This window comes from Papilio xuthus, unplaced genomic scaffold, assembly GCF_000836235.2.
Source record: "Papilio xuthus unplaced genomic scaffold, Pxut_1.1 DF829129.1, whole genome shotgun sequence".
NCBI lineage: Eukaryota > Metazoa > Arthropoda > Insecta > Lepidoptera > Papilionidae > Papilio > Papilio xuthus.
Window position 1 is genome coordinate 3,122,704 of NW_013529520.1, and position 21,910 is coordinate 3,144,613.

At 35.7% G+C, this 21,910-nt stretch overlaps 1 protein-coding gene across 3 annotated transcripts; it reads left to right on the forward strand.

Annotated features, from left to right (window-relative positions):
- The first annotated feature begins 25 nt into the window (after positions 1-25).
- drpr (multiple EGF like domains draper) lies at positions 26-21,411 on the forward strand. Of its 3 annotated transcripts, XM_013316336.1 has the most exons (20): positions 26-315; positions 5,077-5,190; positions 7,403-7,575; positions 11,747-12,042; positions 13,577-13,823; positions 14,025-14,156; positions 14,277-14,394; positions 14,699-14,910; positions 15,089-15,234; positions 15,479-15,629; positions 16,089-16,195; positions 16,466-16,627; positions 17,828-18,034; positions 18,633-18,788; positions 19,205-19,381; positions 19,604-19,771; positions 19,953-20,114; positions 20,234-20,407; positions 20,568-20,693; positions 20,990-21,411. In XM_013316336.1, the coding sequence occupies exons 3-20, from the start codon at positions 7,493-7,495 to the stop codon at positions 21,280-21,282; spliced, it is 3,117 nt and encodes a 1,038-aa protein (XP_013171790.1). In that variant the 5' UTR covers positions 26-315; positions 5,077-5,190; positions 7,403-7,492; the 3' UTR covers positions 21,283-21,411. The 3 variants fall into 3 exon arrangements, with proteins under 3 accessions (XP_013171790.1, XP_013171789.1, XP_013171795.1); XM_013316335.1 differs by lacking the exon at positions 5,077-5,190; XM_013316341.1 differs by lacking the exon at positions 5,077-5,190 and having other exon boundaries at positions 19,956-20,114.
- Positions 21,412-21,910: the final 499 nt, after the last annotated feature.

Here is a 21,910-nt window from a genome sequence, read left to right on the forward strand (position 1 = left end):
TTTTTATTTCTTCGTTCATCATTTTGTCTTTGTCGTTGTCATCGCTCGCTCCACTGTGATGTTGTAATGTGCGTGAATGTGTTGTTATTTTCTATTTTATTAGTGTTTTATTAAAAGTTTATACATTATTTTACTCTAAATTTCACCTTGTTAAGCTTTTTTGAGTCATAAAACATCATAGAAGGTAATACTGCTTTGAAAAACGTAGCAGTACTTTGTTCTATATTTTAATGTTTGGTTTGCATAAGTGAGTTAAAGAGGACATAATAGTGAATCACGGTAATATAAAATACAAGAACTTATTAATGTTAAAGGGTAAGTGGCAATAATTGTATTTAATCTACTTATTTTGATTTAAACTTGTACTGGATACAAGATAATAGAAACAGTGTCAATGTTGACTGCTTGTTTTTTTTAAGTTTCTTAAGGATTTTAATCTTGTTGCAGTGCTTTTTTGAAAATGTTTATTGTTTTATAGTTTGTTAAATTCAAATAGAAAGTTAGGTTGTTATACTGTTATGTCTAAGTAAAAATTGGTAGCCTGTGGGTAGAACTGTTTAATATATTAATGTACCCTTTGTAAGCAAATGCTTTGTTACAAATACTAAACCACTGTTTATTGTAGCTGTTGAGTTATTATGTAGTGCATGTTTTGGTAAACTTTTTCCATCAAGGTTCACATCAACAAATATTTTCATTATCAAGCCGTCTCAACCCTCATAATCATGTTTATTTCAACTATGAATGCAAAGCAACCCAAAAAGGTGATTTCTATGATTTTAATTTTTCATTCACAAAATGTTTGTTTTCACTGATGATACATAAACATGCCCATGAGATTATTTGGAAATTGGTCATTTAGTGTGTATTAGATAGTTACTAACTTCTGAGCCATATCTTTATAATTGTTTTCTGAAGTAAGGCTTGTTTTCACAACTTTTCTCCTTGTTTCTTTTTCTTATGTATTAAAATCATCAGTAAATATATGAGCCTCTATTCATTTCAATAAACACAAGCTAACCTACTTGCCAGGTGGTGTTCATTTTCTTGCAAAAAAAATTTAAGTGGCACACAATATAATGAAGACACCAATACAAGTCACTCTATGTTTTAAATTACTAGGCGTAGAAGAGTAGTGAATAATACCTATCTCTGGCAAATAAGGTTCACTTACTTACATGTGCATTGTCATGGCAAGTAATGTGTATAAACACATGTAAACACATCTAAATTCATGTTTTAATAACAAACTTGTAAGTGCACTGGTTTACACTAATATTTACATAACTCGTAAGCCCAATTATACGAAACCAATATAATGATACTATTGTACATTTGATTGTTGTCAGGATTTGTAATAAACCTGTCACCATTTATAAGGATTCATTAACAACATTAAAATAGTAATATTTTCGATAGTTCCAATTTATTGTTTCTGAGTTTATATTACAAAAATAATATATAGAGGAAATTATAACCGAGAGTTTCCGTTTCCAATTCTTTACCATTGGGCACAAATTATGCGTTCTCTTTATAAATTGACCAAGAATCTGTATGTCAAATACTTACATAGTACAACAATGCTAGTTGCCAGATAATTTGATGACCCTGTAAACATTTCTTTTTAGTTCGTAGTAATTGTACCCGTTATCGCCGCTACATCCGGGATGAGCAGTGGGTTCTGAGCAAGCGTACCCGCATCCCGCAACGAAAACAAGGCGCGAATTCACAGAACACAGAGTATACAATTGCATAAATAATTTGTTGTTGTATGATGACATGCCCCTGAGCTGTACTGAGAATCTCAATCTTATCGTATTGTACTACCCTTTGATTTGAATAATTATTAGATAACATTATATCTTAATATTTTTATGAGAAACAATCTCAGCTTAATTTAATTCGGTCATTTTACATCATTACAATTTCCGTGTAACATCTTGCTTTCCTCAATTACTTTTCCCTCTCAATGGTTATTTGAAATCAATCACATTTAAATAAGGTATACTGGGGATTGGTATTCCTAAATGAGCTAATTTTGTATCATGAAATTATGAATTACATATACCAGTGGTGAAGTGCTATATATAGTATAGTAAATATTATTGACATATTAAGATGACACATGACTTTCCTTTAGATAAACATTCCCAAGATATTTACACATTTTTATTCATTAACATAAGCATGTATATTTCATGTGTGTCTTCTAATCTGTGTACCTCCATCAAATAGTTACTAAACATAAGAGAATCTTGTCCGTATGAGTCATTAAGTCAGGGAATATGCTCAATACAAAGATAATTACATTATCTTATTCTTATCGTCTTAAGCCTATTTCACGAAGTTGTATAAGTTCTCTTCCTGACAATTGAAAGTCATACAAATAAAAGAATAGTCAGGGCCTAGATAGTTGCCGCAATCATTTCATAATTTATATGTTTTTAAATATTTTTGCCTTTTAGTTTGATGTCCTTAATATATGCGGTCAAAATCTAAAAACGATTGTTTAAATATAAATGGCGGAAGCGTGCCAATGAAGTAAACACAGCGTGTCAAACTTACAAACCATTGTAAGTGCAGACTTCATTGTTACTGGAAATGTTATTGTCACGCGCGTTTACTTTGCTTGCTCATTAATTAATAAGTTATGACAAATATTGATTTGTATACGGTACCACATGTGTGAATACATATAGTTGTTTTTATTCATTTTTAGAGAGGAAGTATGCACAAAAAGTATCTTCCAAGCCAGGTGGGTAGATTCTATTTAGGGTAAATGAACAGATGTCTTGTTTGGTTTTAATTAACATCATAACTGAGATTTTTATGCAGTATGTCTTCCTCTTAATTATCCTTATAAATGAACAGTCAGCGTCATATAGATCGTCACAGACAAGATATGCAAATATATAGGTACATCAAAAGTAATCAATTATATCGGTACAACAAAAGTCCTCAAAATAATAGATACATTCACCCTGCTCAAAAACATCGGTACATACACAGCGTCAAATATATGAGTACATGCAAGATGGTCATAAATATCGTAGCATCCACAGCGTCATAAGTAACGAAGCAGTCAAGGTGCTCAAAAATATCGGTACATTTGACAAAATTGAACTCTATCTCTATATACTTGTGATACAATTTGGAATAAACTACTTCTGTTACATTCATTTGACACTTTGCATCAAACCATTTTTCAAAATTTACTAAAAGTGTTCGACGCGGATGACAGATATTACGTAGAAAAAACCAACATCAAATTTAAGTTTGTCATCATATATGCTAGTTTGGTCTCGTGGCCTTACCGTTCGCCGCCGTTGGTACGTAAGTTCGGCGGTTCAAATCCCAAGCAACTATTTTTTTTTGATATTTAAACTTTTTAATTTTAATATCGAAGCACATGTAATTAAACTCTATCGCCGTAGTTATTAGGTACTTTTTGATATTGCCTTGGACTAATGAGTTTGAACGCTAAAGTACTTTTCTATTTCAAACAAAAATGAAGGAGATAAAGTGATGCTATTGACATGTAATTTGTTTATTACTCATGTTTGTTAAACTTGTACCGGTAAAAATAACACTTTTACTTTTACCTTTTACTGATACTGATTATATTTAAGAAACAAAGAAAAAAATCTGAATGTCAATATCCAAACTACATCAAATTTTTGGTCGATTGCAATAAACATTCCAGTGTGCGTGGGCGCGCACACATATGTAGATAACACTTGTACGTATAGTTTCCGCGCGTACCATTCTTAAAACCCGCAAAGACAATCCACGCTCCGCCCACTCACTTCAACCACGATGGTCTGACTTAATTGTTGTTAACTTTATTTAAATTTCTTTCTACCCGACAGCGAAAATTATAAAAAAAATTGTCGAGCAAAATTTTACATTACCAAATTTTTACTGGTTATGAAAAAATAACCACGTGATTGATAAAATGAAAAAAAAGTAGCCTGAGATTCGAACCGGTAAACTTACATATTACGGCAAACATACTAGAATACTGCGCCAAACTAGTATATATTGTGACAAGGCAAAATTTGATATTAGTTATTACGTATCTGTCATATTCGGCGTGACAAACTTTTATAATATATTTAAGCGTTATGACAGGAGAAGAAAAATATTGGGTTGCCCAGTAAGTTCGTGCCGCTTTATAAGGAAAATTGAAACCCTGTCCTCTTAAATTTTTTGAAATGGTTTTAAATTATATTGGTACGACTCTATACCTAAAACGTCTTTTATTATTGGATAAAATTTTAAAAATTAGTTTTTATCTCAACCATTGAAATGAAATTATTCACAATATAGAAATTTTTGTGACGTTTGATAATGGTGGAAATCCGAAAATGAATCCACTTCAGCTACAGTCTATTGTAAGCTTTATATCGAAAATCAGAACGAACTTTCCGGACAACCTATAATGTTAATACGAAGTGTCAAATGAATGTAACAGAAGTAGTTTATTCCAAATTGTATCACAAGTATATAGAGATAGAGTTCAATTTTGTCAAATGTACCGATATTTTTGAGCACCTTGACTGCTTCGTTACTTATGACGCTGTGGATGCTACGATATTTATGAGCATCTTGCATGTACTCATATATTTGACGCTGTGTATGTACCGATGTTTTTGAGCAGGGTGAATGTATCTATTATTTTGAGGACTTTTGTTGTACCGATATAATTGATTACTTTTGATGTACCTATATATTTGCATATCTTGTCTGTGACGATCTATATGACGCTGACTGAACAATGAGCATGTGTTTAAAATTGTTGAATGAAATCTAAAAGTACCATTGAATTAGTTATTTGAAGGTATTGTGGAAAGGTAAACACGTAATAGCTTTACATCTTGGAGTCAGTTGGCTAAAATGTATCCAGTGCCTCTGCCCACGGCTGGATTCGTTTGACCCGCTTCATAACTGTCGCAATTGTTTTAAAGTGACACAACGTCGGTGGATTGTGTTTTGATAATAACAAACTGCGCCCTCCTCGTGTTACCGATCGTAAATCATACATCACACTCGCTTTTACTGTTATTCTTGTTCCAGACAATTGTGGTCATTTTTATTCATGTAATTTGAGCGAAGTACGTACCTTAGAAGTGTGAGCATGTTCAGGAAATTATGGATCTCTTATAAATTAATTGTCGAGATAGATTCAAGGTTGGTATTTTTCCCTGTAGATACTTTTGCTTTTTCTATTGTTATTACTGTTTGATTATAATTGTAATCTGACATTAAACTGTTTAAAATCACTATGAAATAATAAAGAAAAAAAGCTGTTTTAACTTTTAGCATAAAACTCAGTACTTCGTACTGAATATATGTCACACCATGAATGAACGACCTAAAAAGTATTAATGACGCATTTTTCCGGACGTGAGAATCTAACGTGCGGCCTTCAACTCTCGAGATAAAACTTCCTCGCCTTAACTATATACTATCCGTTAAATGTCTCATTTAATTATGTATGTGTTTTATTATATAGAAAATTTACTCTGATTGTGTGTAATGAATACAAACAGCTTATTTATACATGAATAAGTGACTCTAACTTTGTGAATTCCGTTCTGAAGAAATTATTTTAGTGTAGAAATCGACAATCTCACAGGCCGTAATTCGTAGGAGTACTCGCGAAGTTTCCAATTATAAAATAAAACGCATGACCACCGCCGTGAAATAAAATTATTAATTTCTCATATAATTTCATATTTCTGGACGTTAAGAAAGCGGTGGAAACGTAGCCTAGTTGTGAATGTATATTTTGAAAGATATCTGGACACTAACACTGTCTGAAAACATTTATAGCTTTTCTAAGGGACGAATTTTTGAAATAAATTTCTTAAAAACTGGAGTCAAATATTAACTTATCGTGCCATTAGAAAAGTTTAAGAATCTAATGCCTACGTGTGAAAATATAAACAAATTCGAGTCTGTTAAATCAAAACAATACGTGCGTGATAGCAAAAATGTCCATACAACGTCGATGATACCAAGAAGACATTTCAGTGGAGTGTCGAGAAGTAACCTGATAAGTTTTGTACTAAGAAACGCTACGTGACCCTCTGATCATTTGAGAAACCCACATTATAAAAACAGGCTATAAACGGGATAGTATAGCTTTACGTTTTTTAATGGATAAATGAACATATCTGATTAATCAAAACTGTTAAATTTTATATAGAGTTATTATTTTATTTATACCAGACAAAGGCTATTTTACATTATGAAAATATCAGTTCAGGTGGACCGTAATCTTGAAGTAATTAAATAGTATTTGTTGTAATAAAATGTGGACCTTGTATTGTTATATATTTTATAATTTATATTTTATTTTATTAATTTGGCCTCTATAAACACGGCAATACTTATTATGTTCTATTTAAATGATTTCTTAAAAAATAAAAATAGTTGCCCTATTTTTTTTTAAAGTACATCATACTTTATGTGGTTTAAAATAAAATATCTTTTTTTAACTGCGGGTCTAGAGAAGATTTTGTGCGCAATACAATACGACCACTCAGCTTCCAGGCACTCGAGTATTAATAGAGTTTATTAACTATGCGTGCTAACCTAATTGGTGCCACGAAAACAACACGTTACTTGCTTAATTGCTTTGTATATACCATATGTTATAACTCAATAGAAGTCTGTGGTACAAAATCCTGTGTCGTGTGGTTTATGCCTGTAATAATTTTTTTTATATAATTAGTCTTAATAAGTGGGTGGTGTTAAATATAAATTAATAGAGATTGTAAGCTGTGGTTACGATTACGGATTTCTAATTGGAATTTCTTTATTTACGCACGAACAATCATTCTTTTCTTTATATCCTTTTATACTGACAAAAAATAAGTACATTATATTAATAAAGTAGCCAAGAAAATTTGCATTTAAATCATTCACATCTAGTAATATTTCAATTACATTCATCAGTTGAGCCATCTCCTAATTGGGTACATTGTCCGTAAGTTCCCACTGCCAATAAAAACATTATTGTATCTGTGTTTTTAGAGGATGGAAACGGTAGATGTGCATGTTAATATTTTTCTTCGTATTCCTGTATGCAAATATTTAAAAGAGAACTGAATGTGTTCCGGTTTACCGTTAGTGTTATTTAGTTGTTATTGGTCAATAGAGAGTAGGGTCGAAGCTCTCCGTGTGAACTCTGCTTATTGTTTTGACCTTTTGTCCTTTTTTATATCAATGAAAATTGGTCGAAATGGATTCTTATTTTTAATATATTTGTGATCAATATTCATTAACATGTTTTTAATATTATTTTCATGATATCGTAATTTAAAAATTAATTAGCCAACTCGAATTATCACGTGTTCTAGCGGCTAATAACTCTTGATACTTTGCATTGTTACAGGTAAACATGTGCTAGCATTGTGAGGTAATCGTGTAGGCGTGTAAACAAGAGACTTATGGGGTGCATTGTGAAATAGAACTTGCAAACGTAATGTGGCGGACGGTTTGGATTTTATTGGTGGCCAGTGCGGCTGCAGAACTCACAGGACCAAATGTATGCACAAGGCAGGAACCGTAAGTATTGTACCAATAATTAAATTTTATTCTATCAATAACTGTCATACTCGCTTTTATAGTTACTTGCACTCCAAACCTGTAAATACAAAAAGCTTTATAAGAAATTTTAGTGATATAATTTCGCGAAATCAAAACCGTTCTATTGATAAGGAAAGCGGTAAACGTAGTTAAGAAGGTTATGCCACAACTTTACCGTAACACAAGACGCGCTAGTAACTACCGCGATGAATAAATCCTGATACTAATATAGTCGACACAATTTAGGATCTGTATGACGGTTTGATCTTATATGCATAACCGTCATGCAAACCTAACGTATATAGCCTGTATTAAGCTTAAATAGACAAAGAGGTTTTATAGTGATTAGTACAAATAACCTCTTTGCTAACTACAGTTGTATGAATCAAGGCCCCTATTTTGAACTGAGTCTAGACATAATAATTGCTAACTAATAATGCTTAGCTTATTATAGTGTGTTCCTTGTTTGTTGATACATTGTTCGTATCTAAGTGTCGTTGGGTCGTGTTAGTAATTATTGTATTTGTCAAGTGAGCTGACCCACAAGATGATTCATAATTTAATTATAATCAAATATAAGTAAAACATGTGTAGCTATTATAATTCTTGATGTTGGTCATATCTTTGTTGCCAATGACAATTATCGTGTTATTCATTTGCAAACATTAATACCTTCTTATAATATTTAATTAATATTATAACTTACTACAATATATAATACAATTATTTTTAAATTCAAATATAATCTGAATCCACTCAGCTTTAGGTTATGTAGATGATAAAATTACACAGTTAGTAAGAACTCTTAATTGTCATTCGAATTCATGGAAGAGATTATTACCAAACGAAGTGGTCAATATAATCTGCGATAATCATTATATGTTTAATTAGTAAATTGTATAGTTAAAGAATTTCTGTACTTACAAGTTTAATTTGTTTCATATAATACATCCATCTCTAATAGGTTAAATAAATTAAAGTAATATTGCTCTCATAGAAAAAGTATTGTATTTCACTCATATAATCACATGCTAACCTTGAAGATTTCTTAAAGAAAGTAAGCCTCGTATTGAATTAGTAGGACAAATGTTTTCTTCTGACTAATACTTCTTTGAATCCATGCGAAGGCTCCTCTTTAACACGCTATTAATTTAATAAAAACATAGATATATTTACAAGTGTATGGCTTGAATAAGAATTAACCGTTCTGTAATGAGAACATGTTAAAAAAAAATCGGTGTTTTATTTTACCGATACATCTTAGACGTTTATAGTTGTAAAATATTATGGGTATGTTATTCAGAAAGTTATTTTTCAATCACTGATACCTTGAAAAGCTAAGGGGGAAGTGCAAACGTTTACAGTAACTTACTTTCACCTATTACTAAACCAGGTTTAACTAAACAGGTTTAGGTGATTTACAGTTTTTGTTGTCACAAAATTCAATCGACATCGTAAGATTGATCTCTTTAATAACATACAGGATTGAATGTATAAAGTACGTACTGGAGGTTTTGGGATTTAAAACATAATAGTGATTTTAAAATAGATTTTTTAATAATTTTAACATGTAGCATTTTTTTCTTAACTGTTAACTTTATTTCTTTTAAGTAGGTAACTACGCTATTAATAGGCGTAATGCTAGACAAAGATAATTTGAACTGTGTCATACAATCCAATATCGTTGCTACTCGACTTTATTGTAGTCTTTATATTGTTTAATGCGTTGAATAAATTAGCATTTTGTTATTGTTGTCGTATTGGGTCGCCTAAACACTGTTACGTAATCAGGTCTTGTTAGCGCGGTAGCAAAGGTTGCTGAATGTGACTAACTCTTAGTAGTTAAATTGTTAAATTATCGTCATCCTTCTCATTATCTTTGACAAGACAGAGATAACAATATGTTTGTAGTTTAAATACGACATTAATAAGCTCATCATTTACCAAATATGCTCTAATGATATTCAAAGAATTTAACCAATATCTATGATAAATGTCGGAGCCACATATCAAGCACAATATCAAATTATTTGAGTACGCGACGATAAATTCCATAGCGGAAGGCATTATTTGCATAATCCTGATCTGCGGTTGATATAACCGTTTAATCGTATCCAATTTAACTGTCTACATATTATATTATCTAGGTACTAGATATTCTGTTCAGCCTTGCGTTAGGATACATAGAGTAAAAATTATACGCTATATTACTGGCAGGAAGAAGAACTTTTTACCAGTAAAGGAATTTTAAAAATCGTTTACTAGGGAAGTACACATAAAACGTCTTTTGAACTGTAACTTTTCTAAATTATTATTTAAAAGTATAACATTTTAAACGTACATTTTAAACATATCTCCTCTGTAATTTACGTATTTTCGCGAATTAATGCTGCACCAGTTGTTGTGTTCGTCCCACGCCCGGACTTAAATATCTCGCCAGATAACACACGCTGGCCTTTGGGTCTCAAGTGCAAACAGAAGCATTATCATTCGCTACTAAGAAGTAGTGCTATGTCCCGGTCTGAATATATCTTCCTTAGTGCACTGCCTAAATTAAATAAAGAGGTCAAGGATTCTCATCTTACTAATATTATAAATGCGAATGTTTGCTGGATGGATATTTGTTAAAAGATAACACAAAAACGGCTGCATGGATCTCGCTGAAATTTGGCATAGATGTAGAACATAGTCGAATGAAGGATATGTAGGCTTCTAATTAAGTTTTTTTATTCCTCGCGGATGGAGTTGCGGGCCACAGGTAGTATTGTATAAACGCATCCTTAACTACAAGTTATCAAAAGACCTTATGCATTCGGGAAGACAATGGCTCACCTTCAGAGATGTCAAACGGGGTCATGACATTGTAATTATTTTAATAACAAAAGAAAATTTATCAAAGCCTTGTTGAAAAATTCGAAATAAAAACTCTTATTAATTACTACAAATGCCATATACTCATATTCAAAAACTAGCCATTGCATCTCGTTACTTCTTCGTATAAAGTACACTTGAATACAAAAATAACATCCTAATGTGTTTCCTTTGTTGTTTTGCTACTAAAGCAGTGCGTAATCTTGTGAATGAGTGTGTGTGTGGTATGTAGGTAATGATGTTCAATTTGCATGACACATCGGAACAGTTGCCCCTGAGATATAGGGTCGGCGTTACCGGCGCAGTGCGTACGTTGCGTCCGCTGTACCTAGCCCGAGGTACATCTCGACCGGCTTTGTATCTGTGGAATTAGAAAACATATTATACGAACGCCTTTGGTAGCAAAGAAAAACTAATGTCTAGATTTTAAGACACTTGTATAAGTTAAGGATTTTAATGGAATCATGGAATGAGAATTGAAATATGTTATTAAAAGTAGTGTTTTGGACGTACGCAATGCGAATTAAAAGTAGGTCGAACTAGGATGCTATAAAAATAATCTGAAACACCCCGCGAAGAATAATGATGGTGCGCACATGGTGGAGTTGCAAAAAATGCTACTGCCGTTTATAATTCTTCGAAAAACTGAACGATGACGTGGCGAATACGTGCTATAAATTGTAAAATACTACTTCTTGGTTATATGACTAATAAACAATGTGTATCCATTCATTCAAACTCTAGCATTGGTTTTGTTGAGTTATTTTGAGAACCTCATGACAATAAAGAGTTAAGCATAAAATACATAAGTCAGTTATTTATTACATACATGAATACATTCATATTATTAGCGTTTTTTTTTAAATTGCAATGTTTTTAGAACATTAATTATGCGTGTCGGATGTAGCGTCGATATTCTCCATTCCTTTAACGTACTAAACACGATCAGGTCGATTTCATTGACCTGCTTACTATTTTGCAACGTGTCAAGTTTTGCTTGATAATTTGATAGCTATACTTTGTAGCAATTTAATACTGTTGACGTTATTGATTAAATCAGTGCTGGTTAAATTACAATCTATTTAAAGAAAGGCTATCTTTGTAGTTATCTGATTGACTGACTAACATTAACCTACAGACTTAAAGAAAGAATTTTGCACACATTTCCACATGCGCATAATCCGGGTACCGCCCAATAAAGTTATGATCTTGATAAGAAAACTCTTGTGTTTTCTTTACGTGCTGACATTACTAAATAATTGTTTATTTACATTTACAGATACACAACATCGATCCGAGTGTCGGAACAACAGCCGTATCAAGTGAAGGAGTACGCGTGGTGCTTCAGTGTTCCGCCGCGATGCTCCAAATACAAGATAAAGTTCCGTCAGGTATTCAAGACGCTGACGTTGGTAAAGCACCGGCCGGTTGAAGAGTGCTGCGCGGGGTACGCGCCGGACGAGGATGGTCAGCAGTGCGTACCAGTGTGTGCCGCCGCTTGCGTGCACGGCAAATGCGTCGCACCCAACACGTGCTCCTGTGATCATGGCTACGGAGGGCCCGCATGCGATATATGTGAGTTGATATCCCTCCAAACCCCCCCTCGGTCCCCTGACCTTAAAGCCGGCTCAGCGTATGTAAATTGAACAAATCCACCTCCTCGTCGACCCCTCCTTACATTCCCCCCTCACCCTCGACACAACTCTCGGCGTTGTATGCTCTTGTAATACAATTGACGCCAATTTTACGTCTGTCTGTAACGTAATTTAAGAACAATTGTGATTCGAGCTGTCTGATGCAGTCCGGTTGTATGTTGGCAAACGCAATTTGTTTATACTGATTTTGTGATATTTATACTTTTTGTATTCGCAATGTGTAGCGATTCTATCGTGGGGATCATACAAGTTTCAAACAACTTTTCTCGCACACAGCACTGCAATGGGCACGGCAACACATCTGCTAATAAATTTGTGATTCTATTACTATTTTAGTGCCAATCGCTACTAAAATAACTGCCTTTTTTCTCTTTTAAGTATTAACTTTGCAGATACGCTGCATAAGTTGGGAGACCTAGACCATAAGTTTATTTCGGAGTTGTACAATAACTTGTTTGTACTCTTTGGGTATTTATAGCGATTTCAGTGGTTCTAAAATATAAACAAATGACGGCAGTGTTGACAAGCGATGCTGTAACCACTGTGTACGTTTATCCATGTGGTTTAAGTTGGCACAGATCAGTTTCATGACATAAAAAACTGTTCTGTACTATGTACCTTATTATCTAGTCAATCTAAACAGACAATTCTATAAGTTTCCAAATTATACTATGTCGATTCTTATAAGGATAACCATCTTAAGAGTTAAAAATAATCGACAATTCCAAGTGGTTTATGGTCCCTTTATTTGCCAGTATTTCTTGTATTACAATGACATTATTTGATATTTATTCGACACACGACATGGAAAACATTTATTGTTACCTTATTATGCGTTGGCATTTTCCGCGTTTTTACAACACTATATATGAGATTTCGTAGACTGCTAATTGTATAGTTTTCAAAACATTACCATAGGTTGTTCTTTTGTTTCCTTTCGCATGAAACTGCCTCAATAACATATTTAAAATACAGTATGGCAAAGTAGAAATGTAATTTCCAAAAAAATACTTCCAATCTGCAAAATGACTATAAAGAATAACAGTACTTAAAAAAAAACAGTTTTATTTCTAATAATATTAATAAATAAAGATGGTTAAGTAGAAGAAAGCGGGTCATCAATTATGCATATTAGAAATACTTTCTAGGTCGAGCTAAAACAAACGTTTGCTAGACGGTTCGAATCGATCAGTTATTCTTAATCCGTATTCCAAGTGAAAGCGCAAATATGGTGAAACAATATAGAATCAAAAATTTTATTTTTAAAATATCATTTTTGCGGGACCATGTACTCATGGTTTTTTTTTGATAAATTTGAAGTACGCACAGATATTGACATATAATAAACTGTGCTTTATTCAGGTAAATAGTCTTACTCCCTGCGACTTCTATATTGTTTCACATTAAGTTCCTCGAATGTTTGGTTGAAGCAGTAAATTATTTTTTATTTCCAGCATGTCCGGACGGTAAATGGGGTCGGAACTGTCAGAACGATTGCCGCTGCTTCAACGGCGGTACATGCGAGCCGTTGACAGGGGAGTGCTCGTGTGCGCCAGGCTGGAGAGGCGACGCCTGCGAGCGACCTTGCCAGCTCGACAGCTTCGGCGACAGCTGCCAGCAGAAGTGTCAATGCCAGAACGGCGCCGCCTGCGACCCCGCTAGTGGAGCCTGTGACTGTGCGCCCGGATACACAGGACCATTGTGAGTTTAGTCGAACATATTGATATTCTATACAATTCCAAGATGCACATAATGCACACACACATGGCAACTACGAGCTAATTTATAGCGTTTGGTGATTGCTGTGCGATATTAAATCTTAAAATTTACATTCACTGACACGAATTATCGTAGTCTTAGAGCGTTTCCAAAGTCGAATAAAATCCATTCCTTCTCTTCCAGATGTGAACAAAAATGTCCCGGCGATGAGCCATGTAAGCAAGTATGCAGATGTCAGAACGACGGCAAGTGTAACTTCATCACCGGCGAGTGTGAATGTACTCCTGGATGGACTGGAGAAGTGTGCGCCAACAGGTGAGTAACAATTAAGCGAAATAATGCTATTATATACATAAAAACCAGCAGAATATCGTATACCACAATGTAGTTGAAATTTCTACTAATTAAATTAAGTCGATCATGGTGAATTTGCAGATGTCCTGCAGGCCGCTGGGGTGACAAGTGTCAAAGGACGTGCGAGTGTGCCAACGGCGCTGGTTGCCACCATGTCACCGGGCAGTGTCAGTGCGATGCCGGCTTCACTGGAGAGAAGGTCAATTTTGTATTTAATATCAGTTCTAAGTATTGTGCTATGCTCTAGCTTTTAGATCTCATCATCATTTCACAGTTCTATTTGATAGCTTTATTCGTCAATCACTCTCAGTCATACTTTATGAATGTACTAGGTGGCCCCCGCGACAAATTAAAGGAAGTGTTTTTCCAGGCTATGTTCTACAACTATGCCAAATTTCAGTTTTCAGTTCTGAAGATACATTGTAACAAATATCCATCCATTCATACAACCAAACATTTGCATTTATAATTTCAGTAAGATTTTAAAATATGAATGTTTTTAGTGCACGGATCCGTGTCCGCTGGGTCGATACGGAGTGGGATGTGCGGGCGAGTGTGCATGCGAGCACGGTGGCGAGTGCTCGTCGCGCAACGGGTCGTGTGCGTGCCGGCCCGGCTGGCGCGGCGACCGCTGCGAGCGTCGCGCCTGCCCCGACGGCAAGTGGGGGCCCATCTGTGATAGAGACTGCGAGTGCAACCCATCCACCACTGATATGTGAGTCTTATTACAATTACCAATATGTTTCCATGTTCAATACTACGAAAGTCTACTTATACGGTTTTATCACCTCGATTTCGGTAGTTAGGTGGTAAATAAAAGTAAGCGATGTGTGACTCTCGAAAAATGTAGTGTATATGTTCTGTGTATGTAATGGTACAGTGTAATGAATCAGGTGTGACCCGTGGACGGGGTCGTGCGAGTGCGCGGCGGGGTGGGGCGGGGAGGCGTGCTCACGTCAGTGCCCGCTGCTCACCTACGGCAAGGGATGCCGCGCTGTCTGCCGCTGCGAGAACAGCGGACACTGCTCGCCTGTCAACGGTAACACTATGTCACTCACGAGTTACTAACACCCCAATATATTTGAAAATTAAATAATAATAGTAATAAGCATAGGAATTAAAAGGTTGTTTATTATCTTAATATTCTGAATGGTTTATTACACATCTCTTCTTGATGATCAAATTAAAAAAAACTTTTTAAATCTGTAACAGTTCTTCATAATTCTCATTTTTGAATTTCTTAGTGAATATGTGATATGTATGTATGTGTGTGCGTGCGCTAGGTTCGTGCCTGTGCGCGCCGGGGTACCGCGGGCTGCGGTGCGAGGAGCCGTGCCCGTTCCCGCAGTACGGGGACAACTGCGCGCACACCTGCCACTGCTACAACAACGCCACCTGCTCGCACGAGACCGGACAGTGCGACTGCCCGCCCGGGTAACAATACTATCATTACTTTAGAACAACAACAATATCACCCATGCAAGCAGAGGGGTAAGCAGAGACCAACAACCTACATTTGGCGTGGTTCTAACACACCCCTTGAGACATTCTATTTCTACATTCTATCTTGTTGGTCTCTTATGCTCTCAGTAACCCTTCTTAAGTATTTCATCAATCTGAACCAAGATGGACTTATCATTTGTGACCACCCGGAGTGACATAGATATTTATTAAATATCTTGGCGGTGCGGAACATCTCACGAGTAGTTGTGCAGAACACAATAGTAGATGTATTAATGCGGGGAGAGTTCACTGCACAACGCTTAACTCAAGATCAGCCGACAAGATATTACAAAAATACTATGGTAGTTTCTGTATGGTGTATATTAAATCTTCGTCCCTTGCTCAGTTTTATTTGTATAAATTATCTAATTATCTAAAAAAATATTACAGATTTGATGGCTTAAAATGCGATCGGCCGTGTGATGGTAAAACCTACGGTCTAAGATGTCGTCAGCCTTGTAACTGTGAAAACGACGCTCCTTGCAATCCTGTTAATGGTTAGTATCTTATTAATCTATCATATATTTTCAATTCTTCAGACACTTCTTGTTTGTCTCATTTGTGTATTAACTAGCGGTCACCTACACTTCCTTCCAAATCCTATCAAGTCACTCCAGCCGTATACATGTAATAAACGCGGCCTTGCTGACAAATAAACTGACAAAAATTGTAAAATTTGGTTTGGCGAATAAATCATGTGTACGAAATATTTTTTAAAGACACTACAATGTTATTATTTATGTGTGTGTGTGTGTGTGTGCGTGCAGGGGAGTGCGTGTGCGGGGCGGGGTACACGGGCGCGCGGTGCGAGCGGCGGTGCGCGGCGGGGTACTGGGGGGCGGGGTGCGCGCTGCGCTGCGACTGCTCGCCCAACGCGCTCGGCTGCCACCACGTCACCGGCGAGTGCATCTGCGAGAGCACATGGAGAGGTACGCTTCACACTATATAACATCTTTCTCAATTCCTAATCCTAAACTTAATTAGTTATTATGGAATGAGTATGTGATTTACTACAGGCTAGTGAACAGTGCACTAGCGCTAGATGTCATAACTAAACTAATTTGTAGTAACTTTTTCTCTCTCTCTCTCTCTGTCTCTCTGTGTATCGTTTCCTTATTCCTAAGGATCTCGATTTCTTTTGACGACTACCTCACTAGCTGTAAACATTTAATATTCATATTAGATCTTTTAGAATCACATATCATTCAAATTAAATCATAGTTCGAATTCATCTAAACAGGTCTTGCTAGGAAAATGGGTAAGATAATTTAATTAACAATAAATTTTTTGCTAGACGTTTTGGGGAAAAAACTTTTCTATGACAACGTTTGTAACAATTCATCGAAGCCGCACGAAAACGAAGATATTACCAATAATTTGATACAAGTCGGAGATGCGATGCAAGTATTGTATTTATCTTTGAAAAACAATAATAATAACGCAACCGAACATAATACGAAGAAATTGGAAACGAATGAAGAATTTTACAAAGGTGCTTTTAATAGCTGTTTGACATTTGAAGTAAGGGATAGTTCGTTCAATCCTCGGTTAATACTTAAATCAATAATTCAAACACTTAAGGAGTACGAACATAGTCATCCTAAAGCTGTTTTAATGATTGTTGACAATAAGAAGACTTTGCTAAAATCAAGAGCCATGGTCTGGAAGATAGCGTTTGCTGATAAGAAAATTTATTTGAAAAGCTTCTCGTCTGGATATTTACCTTATTAATTTTATTAATAAATCATACTTATAATGGATTTTATGTTAGTTTCTTTTTCGAATTTGTCTATATACAGTATTTTTACCATATACCATTGGTAGGTGTACTGTTATATAATATCTCAGATGTATATATTATGATTTTTATCATTATCGAATCCTTTAGTTTGTTTACTGATACAATTATACTCGATCTCTTTGTATAAAAGTAAGCAATACAAGGAATAGTTAAGTTAGCCTACTTCTGGTGCTCTCTAGCTAAATAAATAAAAGATAAACTTGTAAAGAAGTCGTACTTTAGTTTAATTTTTATTAAAAATATAATTAAAATATCATATAATGTTCTGATATTGGATTAAGATCGTGAAATAATAATTTAGATGGTGGTAAATGTTTGTATATTATAGGCGTACGTTGCGAGACGCAGTGCCCGGCGGGGCGGTACGGCGAGCAGTGCTCGGAGCGGTGTCCGTGCGCCAACAACTCGTCGTGCGACGCGGGCTCGGGCCGCTGTCAGTGCGCCGCGGGATGGCGCGGACTTCATTGTGACGAGCCCTGCCCGCCCACGCACTACGGCGCTGGCTGTCTGCAGTTATGTCCTGAGTCGCCTGATGGTATGATTTACTAACTTATCATATGCCACTAACTGTCTAATGCGGTGACACGGAATCTAGGAGGTTATAGAGTGATAAATACTAAAAAAAAATTATTAAACCCGGAAAGTTTGAGATTAGCTCAATTTAATGATCTAATATTATTAAAATATTGATAGTGGTTGGTATCAATATCAAATATTTTTGTGTAAAAGAAAAAAGAACAACAAACTTAAATAATTTATTCGTTCAAAGAATTTTTTTCTGTTTTCACTTGTCTTTACATAAATTACATGTATATAAAATAACATTTCTGGTTACAATATAAAGCATTTTGCGCCATTTAATTACATGTATATTAACATTCCAAAAACGGATTTTTAATGTACATTTAAAATATGTACCTACTTTTAAATTACACTCATATTATTACAATTCAATAAAAAGAAAACCCAAACTTATTTAACACGAGACAACTGCTAGAGATGAAATAACCGAACACAATAAGAATCAAAAACGTTCTAACACAATTCGTGTTTGTAATCAGTTTTGCAATAATGCTATTGTTTTGCGAATTTGTTTTGTTCCAAGCTTGATAACAATAGTTGTTTGTTGTTAGGTAACGCAACATGCGATCCTGTTAATGGTAAATACACGTGCCCGAGCGGATTCACTGGCGTCACTTGCGAGTTCCCCTGCCCACTCGGCACTTACGGCCTCAATTGTGCTCAGAAGTGCAACTGCAAGAATGGCGCCGATTGTCATCATGTCACCGGTATGTTCGCTTATCATCATACTAGCTGTCGCCCGACTCCGCTCGCATTGAATTAAAAAACCTAATAAGTAGCCTATATGTATCTCTTCCATACTTTGTACTATATGTGTGCCAGATGTCATCAAAATCCGTTGAGCCGTTCCGGAGATATCTTCAACCAAACATCCATCCATCCATCCAAAGATTCGCATTTTTGGTATAAGTAAGAAGGAAGATTTAGATCAAAGTATATTATTCCTTAATAAAATAAGATGATCTTTCAATTAAATTGACCTATTTATCCATCTGTAAAGTTTTAATTTCTTACTTGGACTATCTTTGTCTTACTATAATTTTTCATTCATTTAACCATGGTAGGATGTGTGTATGTTAACAGTAAATGATAGATATCTGAGTATGATTGGTGTTCATTGCAGGCGAATGTCAGTGCCTGCCGGGATGGCGCGGCGTGCGGTGCGGCGAGGCGTGTCCGGCGGGATGGTGGGGCGCGGCGTGTACACAACCGTGTCGCTGTGCGCGCAACGCCCCCTGCCGACCTAACGATGGCTACTGTCGCTGCCCGCCCGGGTACACCGGCGCTTACTGCACGCAATGTTAGTAACATTACATTTGTCTAATAAATACACAATTCCTCTTGTTTTATTTATGTAATCGAAGCTAAAAGCAGGAAATGACGGCAGCAGTTCTTGTTGTATACTTAACATATTAAAGACAAGTTACGATATTTACTTTGAAGAATTAGTGCTTATGTCTCAAAGGCTAGTTTACTTAAATTTTTTAGGTAATTTAATTTGACTCTATTAATTTAATTTCAGTCTGCCCGGAGGGTTATTTCGGGGATCACTGCATGGAGCCATGCGACTGCCCAGCGCATGGCAGCTGGGAGTGCGACCCGGTGCGGGGCTGCGTGTGCCGGCGCGGATACATCGGCGAGCATTGTGACGTGCACGCCGCAGACGCCATACACATCGACCATGCCTCAGGTACTCTTTTCTTCCTTTTTTATATCTTTGGATACTAAATTTTATTACTGGCTGATGCCAAAATATTCAATAGTAAAGGATATTTCCATTTTTTTTATAAATGAAAAAAAGAGCAGATTGTGTCTAAGCACAATTCGGCCAAATTTGATTGTAACCACAGACTAAGTTAATATGTATTCAGTAGGATCATCAAACGCCGGCTTGACAACCGTGATGGTGATAATGGTGCTGCTCTGTGCCGCGGCGGCGATCCTCGTGCTGCTGTACTACCGCAAGCGCGTGCGTAACCTGAAGAGAGAGATAGCACATGTGCATTATACTGCCGACCCCAATCAGCCGCCAGGTGAGGAACCTTTAACGAATACTGGCTAAATTAAAAAAAAAACTAGGAAAACATGTACAGTGAAAGGTAACTGGAAGGATAACAGTAATAAATTTAAATTTCCAATTGTTTTATTTCAGAGCAACACTTCGACAACCCAGTGTACTCGTTCCAAGGTTCAACACGTAGTGACGAAAGCGCGTCCACATTATTGAACAATTCCAACAAGATATTCAACAATTTGAACCCCGGTAGCAAGCTCAATAACGCCACATTAGAGAAGTTGAGAATGACAGCCAGCAGTTCTAGTGATAGTGAGTATTGCCTTATGACACATATTGTTGTCTCTACTTTTTGAAAGAGAATGAGAGAGATAGACTTACAAGTAGTTTATTTTATATAAATATTGCTCGCTACTTTTCAAAGACTCATATAAATAATTGATAATATTGCTACAACATAAATATCTTTCAGCTTATGATCCATTGTCGTCGCTAAAGAACAAAGACGCAGACGCGACCAATCCCAACCTGTACCACTGCATTGATGATGACAAACTGGACCACGTCTACGATGAAATCAAACATAAAGAGGGTTATGGTAAGTAAATTAACTCTTTTTTACTGGAAATCAATCAAAATTAGTCTTCTTGTTTAAAGTGAAGCTAGCATTATTTTCTCTTATTAAATTTGGCAATACTTTAACTTACAAAATTGGTTTGCACTTCGTAACGCAGGTCATCGTTCATGTGATTACGAAAAGCTAAGCTTAAAATTATATGTTTATATTCCCACAAATAATTAAGTCTTTCGAATAAAACCTTATAGTTTAGAAGCTTCCATTTAGAATAACGATTTGTGGATTTAAATTCAATTTGAATTTGAAATAAATTTCAGAAATGGAATATGACCACTTAAACTACACGCCGCCAGCAAACACGTGGAAGCCGCACTACCAGCGGATGAACAACGACTTGCCGGCCACACACACCAAGCCGGCACAAAAATACCCCCAGGCCGAACATCCCGCCCCGGGGGCATCGCCCACACCGCCCATACCACCCCTGCCCAAACTGAACATGACCCCCATACCACCGCCGCGCTCCATCGACAATATCGAAGTACCAGTCCCTCCTAAACGGGAAGAAGGAGCATCCTGTATCAATGAGGATGAAAATCAAACACCCTGATGTGTTCTCTACGTGTTTCAACTAAAGCAATATTTGTGCAAATTAGTGTAACGTCAAAATTTTAAGAAAAAGAGAGTATTTGATATTTTGATATGCCTTTTGGAGTTTGAGCATCTTGTTACGCTATGTAGAAATTTTATGTAAACAAAAGATAAATTATTGACTTGTTAATATTAAAAGGTCTGATTGTTTAAAGAGTATAAATTATCAAGAAATTATGACTCATATTAAAAGGCAGCTTTAATGTTATGTTCTCAATCAGGACTTTGGAAAGGATTTAAAAAGAAAATTAATTTATTATGAGGAAATATTACCACAAATTTTGTGCAGGATGTGAAGAACATTATAATTTTGATATGACCTTATAGACATTTTATTTTTTGCTTACATAGAATCTCGTACGAGTGCACAAAAACATGAAACTTGGTTGAAAGAGTTGCTTACTAACCCTGCTCTGTACAAATCTACAAGGCTTGTGTTAGCCTGTACAAACGCGCTCTCGTGACGTCATTAAACACAGGTCTCATGTTATTGTGCGCGAGGTTTAACAGACTGTAAATAGCTCTGTTGATAATAGAATTAAGTGTTGTTTAGTGAGTGATCTCCTCTACACTTTCATTTTATTATT

What these genes read in the sequence shown, in the direction of transcription:
- drpr (XM_013316336.1), top strand. Translation starts at nt 7,493, where the DNA reads ATGTGGCGGACGGTTTGGATTTTATTGGTGGCCAGTGCGGCTGCAGAA. An exon ending in AGGGCCCGCATGCGATATAT is followed by an intron (nt 12,043 to 13,576) that starts GTGAGTTGATAT and finishes TTTTATTTCCAG; the next exon opens with CATGTCCGGACGGTAAATGG. An exon ending in ATGTCCTGAGTCGCCTGATG is followed by an intron (nt 18,035 to 18,632) that starts GTATGATTTACT and finishes GTTTGTTGTTAG; the next exon opens with GTAACGCAACATGCGATCCT.